Below are 20,941 nucleotides of genomic sequence, written 5' to 3'. Positions count from 1 at the left end.
AAGTCGATTAACGCATATATGCGTTTTGAGTCATTTTCTCCAGATAACCCTGAAAAGAACTTAAATTACACTCTCAGTTTTAATCATACAGATAAGAGCAATACATCAATCGAATCTGTAAAGGGTCTACTTTTTTTTGGATACAGACATAACAAAACACCTTTGTGCACTTATAAAATAAAGATAACAAACAAGGTGCGCTGTCTGCAGCCTTTGTGTGGTCTGATCTTCATTTACAAACACGTCATTAAATGAACTGTAACTCCGTGAATACTCAACGAAGAGACATGAGAGAGATATCTATAGAAAGCCTGAAATGTCTACTTTTAAACTAAACAAGTGCTGGCGAAAACAAATATTCTGAGATAAAGTAATCCATATGAAAACAACGCAATGTCTATTTTTCATGTCTCCGTTCATTATATCTAATGTGACCACGCCCCCCGCGCTTAACGCGCTATTCAGATTCAAACTGAAGTGCGCGGCTTGAATACGCCCACACAGAAAAAAAAAGCAGCCAGACTGTTCTTCGAGTTTTTATTTTATTTTACTGTTTGCTTCACGATGAGAGGAATAAGACATAAATCACTCCAAAAAGATGTGATGTGGTTGATGATTTGAGGAATGGATTTCCTCAGAAAAAAGAATGAAGCACTTTATTCAGCAGAGATCATAGACATGAGTAAGTCTCTTTTTATTTATTTGTACTAGTTTTCACATAACGTGTAAACATTTTACTAGTTAGACTTTTTCCAAATACTTTTTCCAAACTATAATTCCTGACTAAATGTATCATCAAGTGAAACATTATGAAGTTTCAATAACAGTCTACAATACTATACCATTCAAAAGCTTGATGTAAATAATATAAATGTGACAAATAGAGATAACTCTAACAAATGTAAAAACAATGCAGTTCTTTCAATTTATTCCCCCTAAAAAAACCTGAAAAATATTCTCAGCTCTTTTCAACATTAATAATAATAATAATAATAATGATGATGATGATGATGATGATGATAAATGTTTTTTTGTTTTTTGTTTTTTGTAGAAAATAAGATTGTTAAAAGGATTTCTGAAGGATTGTGTGACTGAAGGATGCCAAACAAATTGTTTGAAAGTAAGCTTTGATTGTTCCAAATAAACGTTTTAACTGCTCCCCCAAGTGGATATTAAATTATGTTGTGGGATAATTAAATATATTCTTAATAAACTACAAACATAAAATTATATAGATTTATTTTATTCTCACATTCTTTCTTGTAACACCTCCCTCTCAGTGTCACAGCTGAATGAGAGGCTCATTATGCAGCTCATTATGCAGGGCTTTGTCTTCTCAGGTGTAAATCACAATGATATTCATGATAGTTGACGCCTACTCGCCAGAGGTGGGTAGAGTACCCAAAAACTTTACTCAAGTAAAAGTACTTCTAGAAATATTTACTCAAGTAAAAGTACGAGTCTTGAATAGTTACTTGAGTAAGAGTAAAAGAGTATCGGATAAAAAATTTACTCAAGTAGTTAGTTACTAGTTACTTTGGGTCATATATACTGAGCCTATTTTTATTTAGATATATAGATAAAATGTATGTAATGTATCTGTGTGTGTATAAATGTATATATTTCATCAGCCTTTACTCCAATTTATGTAATTTATTATAAAACCCTGTCTGTTTACTTAAGTAACAGATATAGGTGTCATGCCATAACATATTTTTAATACGACTGACTTTATATTAAATGTGAATTTAACATTGAAAGTTAATGTGATATAAATATTGCTACTAATCTTTCATTGTTCAGAAAGAGAGCAAATAACATTTACATTTTTAAAGATCATTTTCACTGACAATCTAGATTTCAATCACTCTCAGAAACTCCCATTAAAATCACTGAAACTGTTAATTATAGATTCGTACACACATCTGCACTTTGTCGTTTCTGATGAGAGAATTCGCCAGAAAGAGGTATTCAGTCAGTGAGCGATTGAAGGAAGCACCGGCATTTTGGCGATGAATCATCAGAACACCTCTGATTGGTCATTGCATAAAAATGCGTCTGTCTCTGGCTCAGCGCCAGCAAGCGACCACAGATCTGAATTTAGCAGCTGATGATATGACTTGCTGAACGTACTCGCACCGGTGTGATTGTAATAAAATTAATAAAATCTTAATCGGCTATTTTTTGTCTTTTGGAAGCTGCATTCAACTTGACTCCCCTCTGTTATAAGCCACACACGTACAACAAACTAATGTCACAGCCTTTGAACAGAATTGACTCAAAAGAATGAACTACAGGGGGTCGTTAGAGAAATCTGCATTTCACAGACGTACTTGGTGTTTTTCTCACACAACCTCTGTGATAATTCCAGAGCAAATTACCTACCGTTTTTCAGCAAACTCAGTTATCCTCTGAGAAAACTAATCCCGTCCGAATGCGAATGTCTGTGATTGCCGGTGATATTTTATTTCACAGCGCTTTTCCTTGTGTGTTTTGGCCAACGTGAATTACCGTAGATGCTCTTACCGCGCGGATGTTTGATAGATTTGCTTAGCGGCCAATAAATAATAATAAAAAAAATATTAAAATAATAAAAGAGCAAGATCGCGTAAACTGTTAATACCGGCTATTGTAATATCAGCATCAGGTAAGATTACTCACGTTCATTTATGTACTCAGTTACATAATGTTTTAATTACATTTAATTAAATAAAAGGAAAACAAGTTAAACTAAAGGAACCACACATTAACATGGTTTTGTTATACTAGCCATTTAGTATTTATTGCGTAATAATACTAAGGCAATCATTCTGAATGAATGCAATGCACGCATACAGAGGGCGTGATCTCTGTGACGCCCAGATGCACAAATCAGACCCTCCCACCTCTGTAATAAACACGGAGATGTTAGTCCCGTCCGAATTGGTACATGAAAATCACAGACGTCAGGTGGTAAGAATCGAAACTCAAACGTAGTTTAGAAAACTAGTCCCATCCGAATAGTGCTTAAGAGTATACAGAACCCATCTTTAAATATACTCCGAAAAGTATTAGTTACCCCAAAAAATTCTCAAGTAAATGTAACGAAGTAAATGTAACTCGTATGACTTTTACCAACAAAAAGTGTCTTAGAAAATTTAAATCAATATATTGTTTTCTGTGAATGAGTAAACAAGATGATTTTCACATAATTTAGAAAGAAAAATTCTAGGCTACAAGCTCCAGTTCTCAACAATCCCGGGAACCAATGTTATGTATGTGTTTTATGGCCTTATTCAAGTGATTTAACATTTTTAGTTTTTCACTAACCATGCATAACATTTTTTTTTTCTCAAAAATACAATCATGTACATACAAGCTTTTCAAATATTATTATAGGCCAGTTTGTGCTGATTACAGTGATATTAGACTTTACCCATTTAGATAGTTCTAAGAAACTGAAAAAAGCACAAATATCAGGGCATGACAAAACTTCTCCAGGCCCCAAAAATACCCTTAGACTCCAGAGGGTTAATTATTGTCCTGATGGTGGAAATGGGAATTGTCACTGCTCTAGCTCTTTTCTTAAAGCCACTTCACCAATTTGTGAAGCTCAATTATCTTTTGCTGCACACCAGAAATATATTCTTTGGTTTTTCTGATTGTGATGAATGATTAAGGGCATTTGGGCATTGTTTTCCCTCCACTTTATATTTCTGTGAAACAGGAAGCAATGGCTGGATAATTTCATGTTTATAATCATGCTGGACTGCTCAAAATTGTGAATATGAATGGGAATATACTTCAGAGATATTTTACTCATAAGAATTTCTAGGGGTGCCAATAATTGTGTCCAACGAGTATTTGAGAAAAACATTAATTTCATAATGATATTTCCCCTCCGTTTTTAAATTATTATTATCCAATGAAAGGATGCATTCTTGTGAATTTTTAAAATAAAAAATCAAAAGGATTAACAATGCAGATGAATTTTCACAGCCTTATTTGATCATATTTGCCAAGGGTGCCAATATTTGTGTAGCCTAAGACTATCCCACAATAACTACAGATTATTATCCCATAATAACTACAGATGGTGGGCATCCAGGCTAACACATTATAACACCGTCATACAGTAGGTAGACAACCAGAATGGGTAATACCGCCGTGTGTACCGCCCCCACAGGGCCACGGCATCAACTGCAAGTTGGTCGCATGTTAAAATAATTTGTGAAACTACCGCCAGGTGGCGCAAAGGGACTGATTACGAACTGAATGTAATTGTAAAATGTTGGTTTGTAAACGTAAATGTAAGGAGGAAGTAAAACAACAATAACATTATAATATAACATTGTAACATCCTTAAAAAACATTAGAAAATGTACAGTGAGTTTATTTTTTTAGACTTCAGTGAGTCTTAGGCTACAGTCTATGCATGTTGTTTTATTAAAATAATTTTAAAATAAATTAAAATATAGGCCTAATATGTAAGAATATTTACATTTTGCATATAAATCCATGCAACCTAGCTCACTAAAATAGAAAAAGCTCCGATGCAAAGTAAACCATAATTTCTCATAATAACACATCATTTATATTATATAAATAATACTACACACCTATTAAATGTGTCAAATCTAAAATATGGTGTTAGACTGTGCAGCTTAGAGAAAATATAAGCATAGGCTCATAGGCTTGACATTAATCCTGCTTGAATTCATTCTAAGAAATCCACATAACTTCAAATAATAAAATCTAATCTGTGAATATTAAAAACTTTTTTATCTACAGTGTTTTTCTTTAATTTTCCCTGATTGCAGCTATCAAATGTCACACATCAGTGAGGCAAAGCTGACAGCTATTGCGAAAAAGTTATTTGATGCGCTTGTTTGATAACTTGTGGTTAAAGCGCCACTCGGTGGTCAAAAGCCTGAAATGCACTGTGCAGATGCGGCGTTGGCAGCACGTGCAGCGGTAGAACCATCATTTTGGTTGGCCACTTACTGTACTGAACCACATTCATGTGGTTTCAAATTTTAATGGTTATAAACTTACATTTATTAATAATAAAGAACTAAATTTCTCACATCATAAAAAGTGAACCAACAGTGCCATCCGATTTTAATGAGTAAACTTTGCCTAATGAGTCAGTGTTTTTATGTCTGAAATCTCCTTATTTTTACAATACAAACATCCTCATCATGTATATGGTTATTTAAAGTTGGGAATTTTCCCCGCTTCTTAAAATTGCAAGCAAGCCACATATACTGTAAATGTCAAGGTGCTCATCCTGAAATCTGAATACAGATTTATGCTTTGTAAGGTAATCATGTAGATGCATTCACATTCAACATAAAACAAACTCTCACATATATAAAAAATCTAAAAAAATAAAACAAACAAAGAAAAAGGCGAGTACTACAGCCCTAGAGATTTCTAATTTTTGGGGGGATTAGTCTATAGCAGTTATCGCCCTGATCAGACATATGCTGTGGCACTATCATGCAGTCTGTAATGATATGACGTTAAGCATGTAACATAAAACAAATGATTAATTTTCATTAAAATCTTTATTTATGCCAGAAAAGTGTACATTTATGTGTCTTTTTGTTCGCTGTAGCAGCCATGTTGCCAATATAATTAAAAGCCCTTTGTCTGAAGTGTGGTCCCGAAAAATCTTCGTTTGAAGGGCTATCTGGCTCTTCCTCTTCCCCTACCCCAACCAAAAGAGAATCGAGACACTCCTACCCCTTCACTTGAATGCATGAAACGGGGGACACACACACACACATCTGTTTAGTGAAATTTACTAAATATTAAGACTCTCTTAATGAGTTAATGTAATGATCCTTGTTTTGTTCTTTTGGAATTTACAGCCACTGATCAATGTTTGTTTTCATTAGGCCTGTCACAATAACATTTTTTGTTGGACTAAACTAACCCCACATCATGACATGTTACATTTTTTAATAAAAATTGAAAAAAGAAATTATCGCGGCGATTAATTGATTTATTGACTATCGTGACAGGCCTAGTTTTAATTATAATGAAAAACAGCTTAGACAAACATCTATGTTAGTTTTCAATACAAGAAAGAAAAACATACAGGTTTCAAACAAGACTGATTCTTTGCTATACCTGCAAGTTTTCCATTGGCAATCATGTTTGTGGCCACCAGTTTAATGGTGCTCTGAGACGGGCCGGATGAGGTGATAGTTGTCACCAGACAGGCTTTGAGAGAGTCACAGTAGTAGCTGGAGTTATCTGCACTTGTCTCCAAAAGCAACTGCACTGCACGGTCAGTCTGATGAAGAAAGAAAAGATAGGTTTGTTTTGATCATTATTAATGCAACAAGTCTTGAAAGACTGAAAATAAAAACTGTGGGCAACTTCTTTGAAACAGGCAGACACTGCTTGAAATGCACTAGCATGTATTGGTTACCATGACAACTTGCCACAGGAAGTGCTAAATCCACATAGCACACACATCACTTGGTGATGCCATGTTGTAAACAGACCACCTTAATTAATCTATTACACCATAGCCTCTTACACACAGTAATACCAGTAAATTGCCGTAAAATTACCGGAACGACTTTACCGGTAAATTCAAAAATGCGCTGTTCACACAGTCCGGAAAAGCACCATTCACACATCCATTCCACAATACCAGTAAATTCTGTGACATCAATAACCTCTAAACAGCTGCGCTTGTATTTTTAAACATGGAGGGTAATACGTATTCAGTATTTCTGTTGATGGTTTCATTTTTGTTTCAAACGTAAGTATTCATGCAACTGCTTTTGTAGAGACATCGTAATAGACGACTGGTTTAAATAATTATACTCACCATTAATAAAACACCTGATGCTGTCGGGAGCTTACTAATTTAGTGAAAATCTGCTTGAAAGGATAGAAGTTGCGACTGTAAATGTAAATAATAATAATAATAATAATAATAATGTATTATTATTAGAGATTATACATCTAAGACAGGAACATTTTATAATTGCAATACATCTTCACTGCAAGATAAACATTTATTAAGTATATTTATTATTTTACTACAGTTATAAATTGAATTTTCTATGAATGCAGAATTCTACATTTAAGTTTGAAAATTTTAGACTACACTAATTTTTTTTTTAATTATGCCAATTATGATGAATAAATATATTAACACCAGACATAGGCCTACCTTCTAGAGCACTGTGTCTAATTGGGGCAGACCAGGCCTATTGAAAAGTGATGGTCTTCATCCCTCCAGGATGATGGAGGAATGCATAGTAAGTTTTAATTATTGGATCAAAAACCTCCACATGTAATAACCTAAAACACTATCTAGTACTTGATGAATGCTCTATCAATTCTTCGTCATCAGTTAGGAACCTAGGTGTGCTTTGGATGGCAAGCTTTCCTTTGAAAACCATGTTTCCAGTATTTGTAAAACTGCATTTTTTCAATTTTACAACCAATGCTCTCAATGTCAAACGCAGAAATGTTAATCCATGCATTTATGAACTCAAGGTTAGATTATTGTAATGCTTTATTGTGTGGTTGTTTTGCATTCTCAATGAAAAAAAAAAAAAAAAAAAAAAAAAAACTCCAGCTAGTCCAAAATGAATACATTTTAAAATCATACTAATTACTTATAAAGCCATTAATGGTTTAGCTCCTCAATACTTGAGTGAGCTCACATGACATATTCATTCCCGTCTGTTGCAATCTCAAAACTCTATTTGATTATACCTAGCATATCAAAATCAACTGTGGCAGATCCTCCTCCCATTTAGCGGCCAAATTCTGGAACAATCTACCTAACATTGTTCGGCAGGCAAACACACTCTCTAAGCTTAAATCTAGACCCATCTCTTTAATCAGGTATACACATAATACACTATCACATTTCTATAATTCAAATCTGATTGTTTGGCTGCATTAATTAGGTCAACCAGGACCATGAACACTTCCCATAACACCCAAAAACAATGTTATCTATGCTAATATAATATAGATAATATATGTATATGTATATATGTATGTATTTTGAGTTAGTACTTTAACTGAATTTTTTTTACTGTATTATAATGTAGTAATGTACACTCATCAAATATATGTTGTTGCATACCTGTCCCAGCAGCAGGAGCTGATCAGCACACTTTTTTGTATGTTCATAGCTGGATCGTTTCACTTCTTGTAGACGAACACGCTCCAGCTGAAACCTCTAAATGATAGAGAGAAAAAGTTATTTAAGCTATTTTGTGTTCCATAGATGTTTTGATGAACAGCATGAGGAAAAACACAGAAAACCATTTGTTTAAATATGAAGGGTGAGATTTCTGCAGCACCAGCTGCAAATATAATAAATGTTTCCAAACAGGTGTCTAGAATTGACAATTGTTTTATAAAATCATTGATAATGAGGAGCTTTTAATCAGATGGAGTGGGAATCTATATGTTTTGAAGAAAATCAGATTTGATTTAAAATGTAATATTTAGAATAAGGTTTTCTATATATCCCCTACAAATAACTACACACTTTTTCTTTAAAATTTTGCACAATACATATTTTTATTTGCCCCTATTAGTCTAAATAAATCAGAAAGAGCTTTATTGCCAATTATGTTTGCAATTTGCACAAGGAATTTGTTTTTTCAAGGAGCTTTCAATGCAATGACAGTGCAGACATACATAGGAATTGCACAGTAGAGATGAAATAGAACCGTATTGTGCAAAAAACAAAACATTAAATGCAATATAATACAGAAGTATAAATATAGAGAAAAACACACACACAAAAATATTTGTACAGAATGTACAGAATATTATTTACAAGTGTATAGTTTATGTAGTTTACAAATGTACGGTGTTTTCAGATGCCATGAATAAATGTGTCAGTAATAATGGATAACGTACAGTTATCAAAGTTTTAATTTTAAGGCTGAATATAGCCTACAAAAAAAAAAAAAAAAAAAAAAAAAAATCTGTTCTTGTGCCTGGCTGTTCTGGTAGTCGGTGTTTTGTATACCAATATTTGACCAATATTTGAAAGAGAGATTGGGCAAGGGGGAACCAGTAATCTTCTGAGCAGTCCTGACTGTCAGCTGTTGTTGTTTGATGTCTGATTTGGTAGCTTAACCACTGTTTTGAGTGTGTTCAGCTTCAGGTTGTTGTGACTGCACCAGACAACCAGCTCTTTAACATCCTGCATGTAAGCAGACTTGTCTCCATTGTCTGTGAGGTTGATGATGGTAGTTTCATTTGCAAATTTCAGGGGCTTTTGCAATGCATTTGTTCCTATACATGGAGAAGAGCAGTTGGGACACATCCCTTTTATTTGTATCCACACAATAACAACAAAACTTTGTGCATTTATAAAATAAAGACAAACAAGGTGTGCTGTCTGCAGTCTCTGTCTGCTCTGATCTTCATTTACAAACACGTCATTTGTCATTAAAATGAACTGTACCTCAGTGAATACTCAACGAAGAGACATGAGAGATATATCTATAGAAAGCCTGACATGTCTACTTCTAAACAAGTGCTGCCGAAAACAAATATTCTGTGATAAAATAATCCATACGAAAACAACGCGATGTCCATTTTTCACGTCTCCCTTCATTATCTTTTAATGCGACCACGCCCCTGCGATGAATGCTCTATTCAGATTCCAATGTTTCAGTGAAGCGCATGGCTTGAATACGCCCATACAAAAGACAACACAGCGAGACTGTTCAAGTTTTTATTTATTTTACTGTTTGCTTTACGATGATAGGAATAAGACATAATTCACCCCAAAAAGATGTGATGTGGACTACCTAAGCATTTGAGATTTGGATTTCTTCAAAAAAAAAAGAAAAAAAAAAAGAATGAAATGCTTTTTTCAGCAGAGATCATAAAAAGAGTAAGTATCTTTTTATTTATTTATATGCTTGTACAATTTTTCACATAACGATGTATAAATGTATAATCAAGTGAAGCATTATGAAGTTTCAATAACATTATACACTACTATGCCATTTAAAAGCTTGATGTAAAAAATATAAATGTAACAAATAAATGTAACTGTAACAAATGTAACAAAATGCTGTTCTTTCACTAACCACGCATAACATTTTTTTTTTTTTTAAACACGATCATGTACATACATGCTGCTTACATATTATACTTGTATACATAATATGAACTTTTGTCATATAGCTCCGGTCAACTGCTCACTGACGACATCAGTCGTTCCTCCATGTTAAATGAGTGACTCCTAGGCCTCCAGACCCGTGTAAATGTGCCTTTGTATTGACTTAACTTTGAAATCATTCGTACCAGACGCTCTATTCGCGTTTGGTGTGAACACAGCATAAAGCTTCTAGCAGTTTTAAATGTAGTGTCTGTTCTCTAACTTAAATAAATTACTTTTATTACTATAAAAAATCTAAACAACAGTGGGAGTAGTGACACAGTGGGTAAGTGACAACCGGTGTAAGCGTCAACTATCATGCATAATGCTGTGTTTCACACCCGAGAAGACAATGGCCTGCAATAATGAGCCTTTCAGTCAGGTTTGTGACTGAGAAGGAAAAGTTACAAGAAAGTATGTGAGGACAAAATAAATTAGCATATTTTTTTGTTTGTAGTTTATTTAGAATATATTTAGCTATCACACAAAATAACTTAATATTAATTTGCTAACTCATTTAAACTGTTTATTAGTAACGATCAAAGCTGAATTTTTAGCATCATTAGTCCAGTCACATGATCCTTCAGAAATCATTCTGATATTCTGATTTGCTGCTCAAAAAACATGTATTATTATTATGTTGAAAAGAGCTGAGATTATTATTATTTTTTATTTTTTTTATGAATAGACGAAGTTCAGAAGAACAACATTATTTGTACCATGATAAATGTCCTGTGTACTAAATTTTTAATTTCTATATATACTGACTATATGTTACACTTAAATTTTAAAATGTAGCTTTGATCACAGGAATAAACATCATTTTAAAATATATTTAAACAGAAGCAGTTATTTTAAATAGTAAAAATATTTCACAATACTACTGTTTAGCAGTGGTGTAACGTAACAAAGTAAAACTACTTTGTTACAGTACTTAAGTATTTTTGGGATTAAGTATTTTCTGTATTTTACTTGAGTTTTTTTTTTTATTTCAGGCAACTTTTCTCCACTACATTTCCTAATTAAAATGTATACTTTTACTCTGATACATTTCCCCTAAGTATATTCGTTACTTACTACAAAATAGTCAGAATAACACAGACTGCACGAATCAGTGGTCTGGCGTTTGCTAGTTCAGCACTCGCAACAGTTGGTAAGTGTTGTTGTAATGACGTGCCTCCAAATATCACCAACCACACAGAGTGCACACACATCGATTTATTAGTCTATTTAAAAAATAGGCATTCTAAATTGTAGACCGCAAAAATCCTTGTCTATGCTTTTTATATTTATATAATATCATGTAGGCATAGTTACCTTAATCTATATCACACAATGAGTACAGATTTTCTGCAGATGCATGAACACATTAAATAATAATGTTATGCAAGTTCAGTAAAGCAATAAATTACTTACATTTTAGACATAATATTGCTTGTTTTTGCTAAATTTTGCTAACAAAAATGGTTCCAAACTAATCAAAGCACTGTTTTGTATCTCTGAGCAATGGATGGTGTTTACTTATTGAATGAATCAGCTTTTTAAACAAATCGGTTGCATAAATGATTCAGCGATTCACTCATTAACACAGTCAAATGCTTTGTTTCTGAATGAATCAGCAGTTTGAAGGAATCGGTTGAATCTCAATAACTCTCTCATTAACATTCACTTGCTGTCACTTCCTGTTTAATTTTATCATGTTCACAATTAATTCATATATCAGTTTTCAACATTTTATGTTACAAACAAAACATTAAGGCCTATTTATACATCTGTATCTGCAGTTTAAATGCATCCATGACCCCTATGAAATGCATAAACTGTGTAAATACTAGTGGTGGGCCGTTATCGGCGTGAGACTCTTATCAGGCGATAAAAAAAATATTGCCGTTAATCTATTCTCATAGTTGGGTTGGGAGCTGGGTCTATACTAAGCAAGCTATGATGACTTTCACCTTGATATTTTATATAACCGACTGGCTGAGGCAAGCCTAAAGAGATGCTCAGGACAGTTGACGGGCCACTGCTGTGCATCGTCACGAAAGCTTATCTTTTTCACGTGTTTTTAAGCCTTACCGATTGTCGAATTAAACATTAAAGCATCCAAACACAAGATGCGGAAAAGCTGAACAGTGCAGCTGGTTACTCGCGCGCTGTGTTCGGTGCACACTGCGCACGAGAGAGATCGAGAGCCGCGTATCACGGACAGCGACACTGAACCGAGCTCTCTTCTGCGAAGTTCTCCTCGAAGTCCCCCCTGCACCCGAATGAACAAATACAAATCGCAGTTTGAACAAACAAAGAGATGTGAAAGAGCCTAATTCAGCACCGTGGTGTTCTGGTGTTCAGGGCTCACGCAGAGAAAGGCATCTCAAAACACTTGAACATCGAATTTGCTTATTTTTGCTCTTGTGCCGACAAATACATACAAAATATGTAAAAGTATCCACCTTGGAAATTACGCTTGAAAAAACTGTCAGTTATTTCTTAAGTGAAAGTAAACAGTTGAGGGAAAAAATGGGATGTATAATATATTGGATGCGTTCATCGTCTCTTAAAGTTACCGCGCCTAATTTAGCAACTGGCTGCTGTAATGTCAATCCAAGAAAATGAAAATGAAAATCACTCTCGCTCTTGACTGAATTACTTTATAGTTTTAACAGTCAAACCAAAAATTATTCAGACACCAGATATCATTTTTTATATATGAAGAGTTTGGTTCCAAAACGCGATAAGCGGCAATTTTGAAAAAAAAAAAAAAAACGAGTTACTGCCAAAACAAGCTCCCCATTGACTCTCTATTCAAAGTTCGATAATCAGTTTTTAACAAAACGCGATATCCGCCGTGTTTCGCTGCCCTGTTTCTTCCCTTTTTTTCTCAAACAGAGACAAACGGCAGTCCTGTTTTTCCGCAAAGCCCTACAGTTCCATTCAACCAATCACCGCGCACCATTCCATGACGCAAACTGTCATGGTGGCACCCTCTCAGTAGACGCCGGTAAACACTCGCCCCAGACTTTTAAGTTTTTATATAGGCTACTAAAATGAATAACTTTGATGGTATTGAGGAGCCAGTGGTCATGTCGTCTGTGGGAAAGAAGCGGAAGCCGTCAAAAGACAACCACGAAAGTGAAGTCAGAAAGAGAGTCAGAAACTCAGGCGGTGGCAAAATACCGGCGATTGCTTGTTCTCACAGTGAATAAAAAAACTTTTGTCATGCCGACAAACTGACAGCTGACGATCTTGTAAAAAAACTCAGACACTCTCTACTGTCATACCACGAAGGCCGAACAAGACCAAGCAATTTTACGCCTGATAACAGTAAAAGGGGTACAGCGAAGACGTCCCAAGGTGGCAACTGAAGATGCACAGAAGGAGAGGGAGGTCACGAACGAGTACTACTTGCTCTCCAAGGATCATCCCATGAAGGTTCCTGTCTGCAAGGCAACTTTCTGTGCAGCGTTGGGTGAGTTTATTTGTTTTATTAAGATAAATAAATAACATGCTAAAAGTGAGATATTATGTAAAAAGTTATTCAAGTTATTGGTTTGTAGGCCAAGCTGAAATGGGTTTGTGGTTGACTGCCACTGTATATTCTGATGAGCCACTAGCCTATGCTATCTCAGTTTCCTCTTAACAAAGAAATAAAATGTTATTTTAACTTTTGTCGTTGCAGGTATTGGCAAAGATAGAGTAGCTCGAGTGGCAAGATATTATGCAGAGAATGCTGAGGCCGGACCAGAACGTAGGGGTGGTGCTCGCAAAGTTACAGAAAATGAAGAAAAGAAGAAACTTGTGATGGATCACATTCAAACATTCACTTGTAGGGCAAGCCACTATGGCAGAAGAGGAGCACCTGGGCGGAAATACCTTCCCAGTGACCTCAGCGTAAAAACAATGCATGATTTGTTCAAGCAGCAAAATCATGATGCTGTTAGCTACTCTCTCTATTACAGTGTTTTCCGATAGAGTTTCAACCTTGCATTTGGACATCCAGCCACCGACGCGTGTTCTACATGTGCAAAGTTTCTTGCATGATTAATGTATTTCATATATCTGTGTTCCACTATAAGAAATTTGTTCAAGTTGGCATAATTATGTAAATTGACTGTCATGGTTGCTTATAGCCTAGTTATGTTGCACAATCCCACACAGATGTATTGTTTATTTAAAGTTATATTTTGCACAGAAATATTGTTATGTTTTTTAATGACACAGACATATTGTTTTTATGAACATGTTTTTATGAAGCATTGTGATGGATGTATTTTTTTATAAATCTGTTGTCCAAGTTTGGGACTTGTATAGATAACTTACTATTTAAAACTATTTAACTTAATAATAGTACAGTTTCGTACATTGTTTTGAAAATTTAATGAATGTAGTGTACAGAATAACAAGACGAATGCAACAGAAACAAAATTTTGCTCTAATGTTATGCATGAGTTCAGGATGAATTTGAAATGTTGCTATTAACAGCATTAATATCAGACTGAAATGAATGCAATCTGAAAAAGGCAGCGAGATGAATGTACTTTTAAAAATTGGTTTAATGGTTTAATATAAGTGATGTTGTTCAAGTTTTGGGGTTTGTCATATGTATAGACAACCTTTCCTTGTTATTTATTGTTATGTCTTTGCTCAATTTCATACAGAAAGTGAGTTTTTGTTGATGAAATGGATTTGTAGCATTTTGGGGAAAAATGTGTTATGGATATATTGCATTTTGGAGAAAAAAAAATGTCTTTGTTTAATAAATGTTTAAAATCAAAATATGGATTTGATTTTTTAATGTTATTACAAACTCATAATGATATATTACAGTTTGAAACAGAAAATAACAGTTTTCATACAAACTTTTGGGAAAGAAAATGCCTTTTTTTTTTTTCAATTTAACAATTTTGGATTTATAGCGTTTTGGAACCAAACTCTTCATATATAGCAAAACTGTAATAATGTGAGAAATGAGAAGGTGTCTGAATAAATGTAGGTTTGATTGTATATTTCATTTTTACATGGAAGACTATCCAGTGCTATTTTACATTTAATTATTTGGTTTCCGTACCTTGACACCTACAAACTTAAACCAAAACTTAAACATTGTGTAAATCGCACAAATAAATAAAAATAAACAAACATACAAATTAAACAATTTCAAACATGGCCCACTGGTACAACCTTCACCTGGTCCCCACTGATCCCAGCTACAGCCCTGCTCATGCCTGTTTCACACATACTCCGTCTGTAGTGCGTATGCAGTCCTTGTGAGTCACGTATGTGGTGCAGCACGGACTCGATGTGCTTTCACACAGGACACGTTTGTAGTTCGCTACTCTGTACGTAAATTATCTCTGCACTGCTGCAGACGCAACGCTCCTGGAAAGCAACTGGAATACGTTAACCTGGGTGCGTAGAAAAATATGCAACGTATACACACTGCAGACGGAGTATGTATGAAACAGCCGTAAGGTTGTTTGCACCATGTGCAATGTGAAATTAGTTTACAGCTTTTTCAAGCACTTTGTGATGCATTTTGGAAACAGGAGATGAGCCCCTTTTCTAATGCACCACCTAGCTTGATAAACCCCTTCTCAAAGACTTGCTGTTTGTCAATTTTATTTGGGTAACACACATATTCTGAATGCCTTCGGCAGAATTCGAATGAGCCATTTTAATCTAGATTAATTTCAAGATCACAATGGGATTAATCTAGATTAAAAAAATTAATCTATGCCCACCAATAGTAAATACATGCTATTTCAGATGCAGATTACCAAAATGTTTTTGTATGTTGGAATTAAAAGACACTAGGTACTGGAAGAAGTGCTTCTTATTCTTACCCAAAAATGAACATTTACATATATTCACAAGCACGCACGCACGCGCACGCACGCGCGCGCACGCACACACACACACACACACACACACACCTTCTTTTCCATTTTGCACTTATTTGTACTTTTACTTTCAATACTTAAGTACATTTAAGATTAAAAAAATACTTCTTGCACTTAAGTACAATAAATATCACATACTTTAAGACTTTTACTTAAGTAATATTCCAAATTGTGACTTCAACCTCTATCAAAGTAATTTTCTGTTAAGATATCTGTACTTTTACTTGAGTATGACTTTCAGGTACTTTATACACCACTGCCTTTTTATCAAATGCAACTTTATGTATTGCAGAAGATAATTATTTACAAAAACATTACAAATCTTACTGTTCAAATGCTTTTGACTGTTCTGTGTCATGTTGAAATACATAAATTAATATCACATGCCTGCCATTTCCAAAGTGTATATTGTTCACATCTAAAAATAAAAAAGCAAACATGGCGTTTACACAAATAAACTACATTATTGTGATATTCAGGAATTACAGTTTGGAAAAAGTTTAACCAGTAAAATGTTGTGTGAAAACTAATACAAGTAGGTTAATAAAAAAAACAAAAAACTTCATGTTTATGATCTCTGCTGGATCAAGCCACTGCATTCTTATTTTTTGAGGTAATCCAAAGCTTCTTGAGGTTAATTATGTCTTTTTCCTTTCAGCGCTAAGCGAACAGTAAAATGTAAAAAAACGTGAGGTACAGTCTCGCTGCTTTCTCTGCTGTGATGTGGGCATATACATGTCGCAAGCTTTACGTGGACGATTATAATATCTATAGTGTGCTTAGCACGTCGGCATAGTCGCATTAGATGAAATGAAGGGAGACGTAAAAGACTGGACATCATGTTGGTTTCATATGGATTACTTTACCACAGAATATTTGTATTCGATAAGACTTGCATAGTTTAAATGTAGACATGTCAAGCTTTCTAAATATACCTCATGTCTCTTTGTTGCATATTTGTTGAGTTACAGTTAATTTTAATGATGCATTTCTTAATGAAGATCACTCAGACCAAGACGGCAGACAGTGTCTTTACTTTATAAATGCACAAAGTTTTGTTGAGGTTATGTGTGTATACAAGTAAAAGTACACCATTTACAGATCTGATTGATGCATTGCTCTTATCTGTATGATCAAAACTGAAAGTGGACTATAAGTTTTTCAGTGTTATCAGAAGAAGATGCCAAAAACGTGTATCCACATTTGACGACCCCAGAGGGTTAATGGACTGCTTTCATTGATACACACAAACACCCATCTCACCTGAGAGAGAGAGAGAGAGAGAGAGAGAGAGAGAGAGAGAGATAGATAGAGAGATAGAGAGAGATCACAGAAACATTCAAGTAGCACAGAAACTTGTTGTCAGCGCTGCTCCTTGACTTTAATCAAAAAGCTTAGATACTGGATCGCTACATAATATTCCCCAGCGACAAAGCGGTACATCGCTTTTTTTGTAAAAAAGAAATGAAGGGAGACGTAAAAGACTGGACATCATGTTGGTTTCATATGGATTACTTTACCACAGAATATTTGTATTCGATAAGACTTGCATAGTTTAAATGTAGACATGTCAAGCTTTCTAAATATACCTCATGTCTCTTTGTTGCATATTTGTTGAGTTACAGTTAATTTTAATGATGCATTTCTTAATGAAGATCACTCAGACCAAGACGGCAGACAGCCGTCTTTTCTTTACTTTATAAATGCACAAAGTTTTGTTGAGGTTATGTGTGTATACAAGTAAAAGTACACCATTTACAGATCTGATTGATGCATTGCTCTTATCTGTATGATCAAAACTGAAAGTGGACTATAAGTTTTTCAGTGTTATCAGAAGAAGATGCCAAAAACGTGTATCCACATTTGACGACCCCAGAGGGTTAATGGACTGCTTTCATTGATACACACAAACACCCATCTCACCTGAGAGAGAGAGAGAGAGAGAGAGAGAGAGAGAGAGAGAGAGAGATAGATAGAGAGATAGAGAGAGATCACAGAAACATTCAAGTAGCACAGAAACTTGTTGTCAGCGCTGCTCCTTGACTTTAATCAAAAAGCTTAGATACTGGATCGCTACATAATATTCCCCAGCGACAAAGCGGTACATCGCTTTTTTTGTAAAAAAAAATTTCAATTTAAAAAAATAAATAAAAAAATAAATAGTAAACTCACAGCTTCATTGTTTGGAGAAAGAGAAACGAAGACACAGGTAATTCATAAACACAACTGTCATCTCTCTCTCCCTCAATAAATTGAATAATTCAAGAGCCAGTAAGATGAATATTCTAAGCTTCCTATCACTGTTTATAAGTCCTGTACATTAGGTTAAAATCCATCCAAGGTTAAAAAACATTGTCATTTTGTCAAAATATCATTTTAAAATTACCTCAATTCTCAGAGATCCCCAAACGGTTCGCGCGAAGCTGTTCAAAAGATTCAGTTTCCTTAAACCCCACCTTTCGGTAGCATACTGTGTTCTGATTGGTCAACTAACATAGTCAGGTTTGATTGGTTGTTCCGCACACACCTCCACGGTAAACTATGCGTTAGCATCTGTTTGGGGTGAATTATGTCTTATTCCTCTCATCGCGAAGCAAACAGTAAAATAAAAAACTTGAACAGTCTCGCTGCTTTTTCTTCTGTGTGTATTCAAGCCGCGCGCTTCAGTTTGAATCGGAATAGCGCGTTCAGCGCGGGGGTGTGGACACGAAGGGAGACATGAAAAACAGACATCGCGTTGTTTTCATATGGATTACTTTATCACAGAATATCTGTTTTCAGCAGCACTTGCTTAGTTTTAAGGTAGACATGTCAAGCTTTCTATAGATATCTCTCTCCTGTCTCTTCGTTGAGTATTCACGGAGTTACGCTTCAATTTAATGACGTGTTTGTACATGGCGATCAGCACAAACAAAGGCTACAGACAGCACACATACTGATAGGACGTTCGGGAGAAAACAGACACATAACTTCATAATCATACTTCGCGTTGTGATTCGGAGATGCTCGTTGTTCTAAATAAAGTTGGTAATGAACCATCTTTTATGGCCAAACGCTTTGAAAATCCCACTGTACTCACCGAGATTAGAAAAGCAGTCATCAGTGCCATTCTTTGGCAGTGAAAATAAAACAAACGGTCTCCTCGACATGATGCTCTCACACCAACCAGAGCGTCTGTGTGTGTGTGGGGGGTGTGTGTGGGGTGTGGGGGCAGGTCAGAGTTCCGTTTCTCCCAACACGGTAGGCGGAGATTATTATGCAAAGTGCTCCTAGTGACGTACATAGAGATGGGCAAAAGATTTGAAATCTATAACGACTTGTTTTAGCGATTCAGAGTCGACTCCTTACTTTAGAAGCCAATAACTTTATAAATCGTGTACTTTTTGGTTTAATTATTTGCACATTGTTTACACAGATGGACAGCTACATCATACACTGTAATACAGGTAATTTTTGATTTCCCATCTGTGTGGCTCTTTAATTCAAATAAATGTGATCTTACTGCACTACTTCATATCTGTGTCTGATTTGAAGTGGGCAGAAAGCTTGTGCTAAGGAGTTGTAACTGATGAAAATAACCACAATTTGGCCACACATAATCCCTGACATACAACATATTCCAATTAGTATTATTTAAAAACATCACACTGTAGTGGTAACTGAGGACATGAGGTTTACATGGAGTGAAGACCAAGCAACGGTACAAAGACACAGAGCATTCTTCTTTAGTTGGTGGTTCGGCTATTATATTCTCTTCCATAATATCCATAACCATGTATTGTTCAGTAGAACTGTCAGCAGCTCATACCTGGAAGAAAGAGCTTTCACATAGGGTGTCGTGGCAAATGTCCAGGTGGCTGAAAGGGGTGCTCTGTTGGCCCTCAGTTGGTGTTCGGCCTTCTGGGGCAGATCCACTGGGCTGGCAGCTCTGGGCAAAGGACAGGATGTAATGAGCAGCCACTGTCCAAAACTGAAGGTCTGATTCATCACCAAACAGCCTAATAAAAAAAAGAAAAAAAAAAAAAAAAAGGAATGAGGCTTTTCCTGCTGTCAGAGAGTAAGAAGCTGTCACACACACATTTTCACACTTTTTTTTATTTTTTATATATGGAATTGATTGTTGTGGAAAAAATTTAATTATGTGGACTGAATATTTAAACTGAACAGAGATGACATCACTGAATTCAATGATGAACTGCCTTAACTGTCATTTTGCATTATTGACACACTGTTTTCCTAATGAATGTTGTTCAGTTGCTTTGACGCAATGTATTTTGTTTAAAGCTACATAAATAAAGGTGACTTGACTTGACTGTGGAAAACATTTGTGAAGCTGTTTAGTATAATAGCACTGGGTCACTGCACTGTTTGTATCACTCGTATACAGTACATCATCTGTATTCACAGCATTTTGGACAGGTTATCTATGAACAAGGGAAACTATGACGTCAATAGCACAGTTTGAAAGGCACCATTTTTTAAAACTTGGGAGTTCAGGTAAATCAGCAGTGGTCAGCAGAGTAGATCAATGCTCTCCTTCCAAAAGAGATAAGCGATTCAAGTCACATGTTGTTGACCTAGAGTGCCATCCTTGGCTGAGCACCAGATCCAGCATTCAACACAGTGCTAAAGCAGTCTCACAGATGAAGGGTGCAGAAGCATGACTGAAAGTATACAGCTCAGGCTGGAAAAGAGGTAAAGTCAGTGTGACTTTTCAGACTTTCACTCCTGAGCAGAACCATAAGTGGGTTACTGAGAAAAAAAGAGATGCTTAAAATGTGGTCAATCTAGTGCCGTTACAGACTGCACTTTTATAAAAAAAATATATATAAAAAAAATTATAATAATAGTCGACTAACCATTAGTCAATAAGAAAAGGCTTAGTTGAACA

At 35.2% G+C, this 20,941-nt stretch overlaps 1 protein-coding gene across 2 annotated transcripts in view; it reads right to left on the bottom strand.

Annotated features, from left to right (window-relative positions):
* The window catches only part of wdr11 (WD repeat domain 11), a 172,749-nt gene that overhangs the window by 50,044 nt on the left and 101,764 nt on the right, over positions 1-20,941 (bottom strand). For both annotated transcript variants that reach the window (XM_052613981.1, XM_052613980.1), the window contains exons 23-25: positions 19,859-20,048; positions 8,108-8,203; positions 6,118-6,283 (exon numbers count right to left, since the gene is read on the bottom strand). In XM_052613981.1, the coding sequence (XP_052469941.1) occupies positions 6,118-6,283; positions 8,108-8,203; positions 19,859-20,048 (452 nt within the window). The remainder of the gene's footprint in view (positions 1-6,117; positions 6,284-8,107; positions 8,204-19,858; positions 20,049-20,941) is intronic.

The sequence above is a fragment of the Carassius gibelio genome, chromosome A13 (genome assembly GCF_023724105.1).
Source record: "Carassius gibelio isolate Cgi1373 ecotype wild population from Czech Republic chromosome A13, carGib1.2-hapl.c, whole genome shotgun sequence".
Lineage (NCBI taxonomy): Eukaryota > Metazoa > Chordata > Actinopteri > Cypriniformes > Cyprinidae > Carassius > Carassius gibelio.
This window is presented reverse-complemented; position numbering and strand designations above follow the sequence as displayed.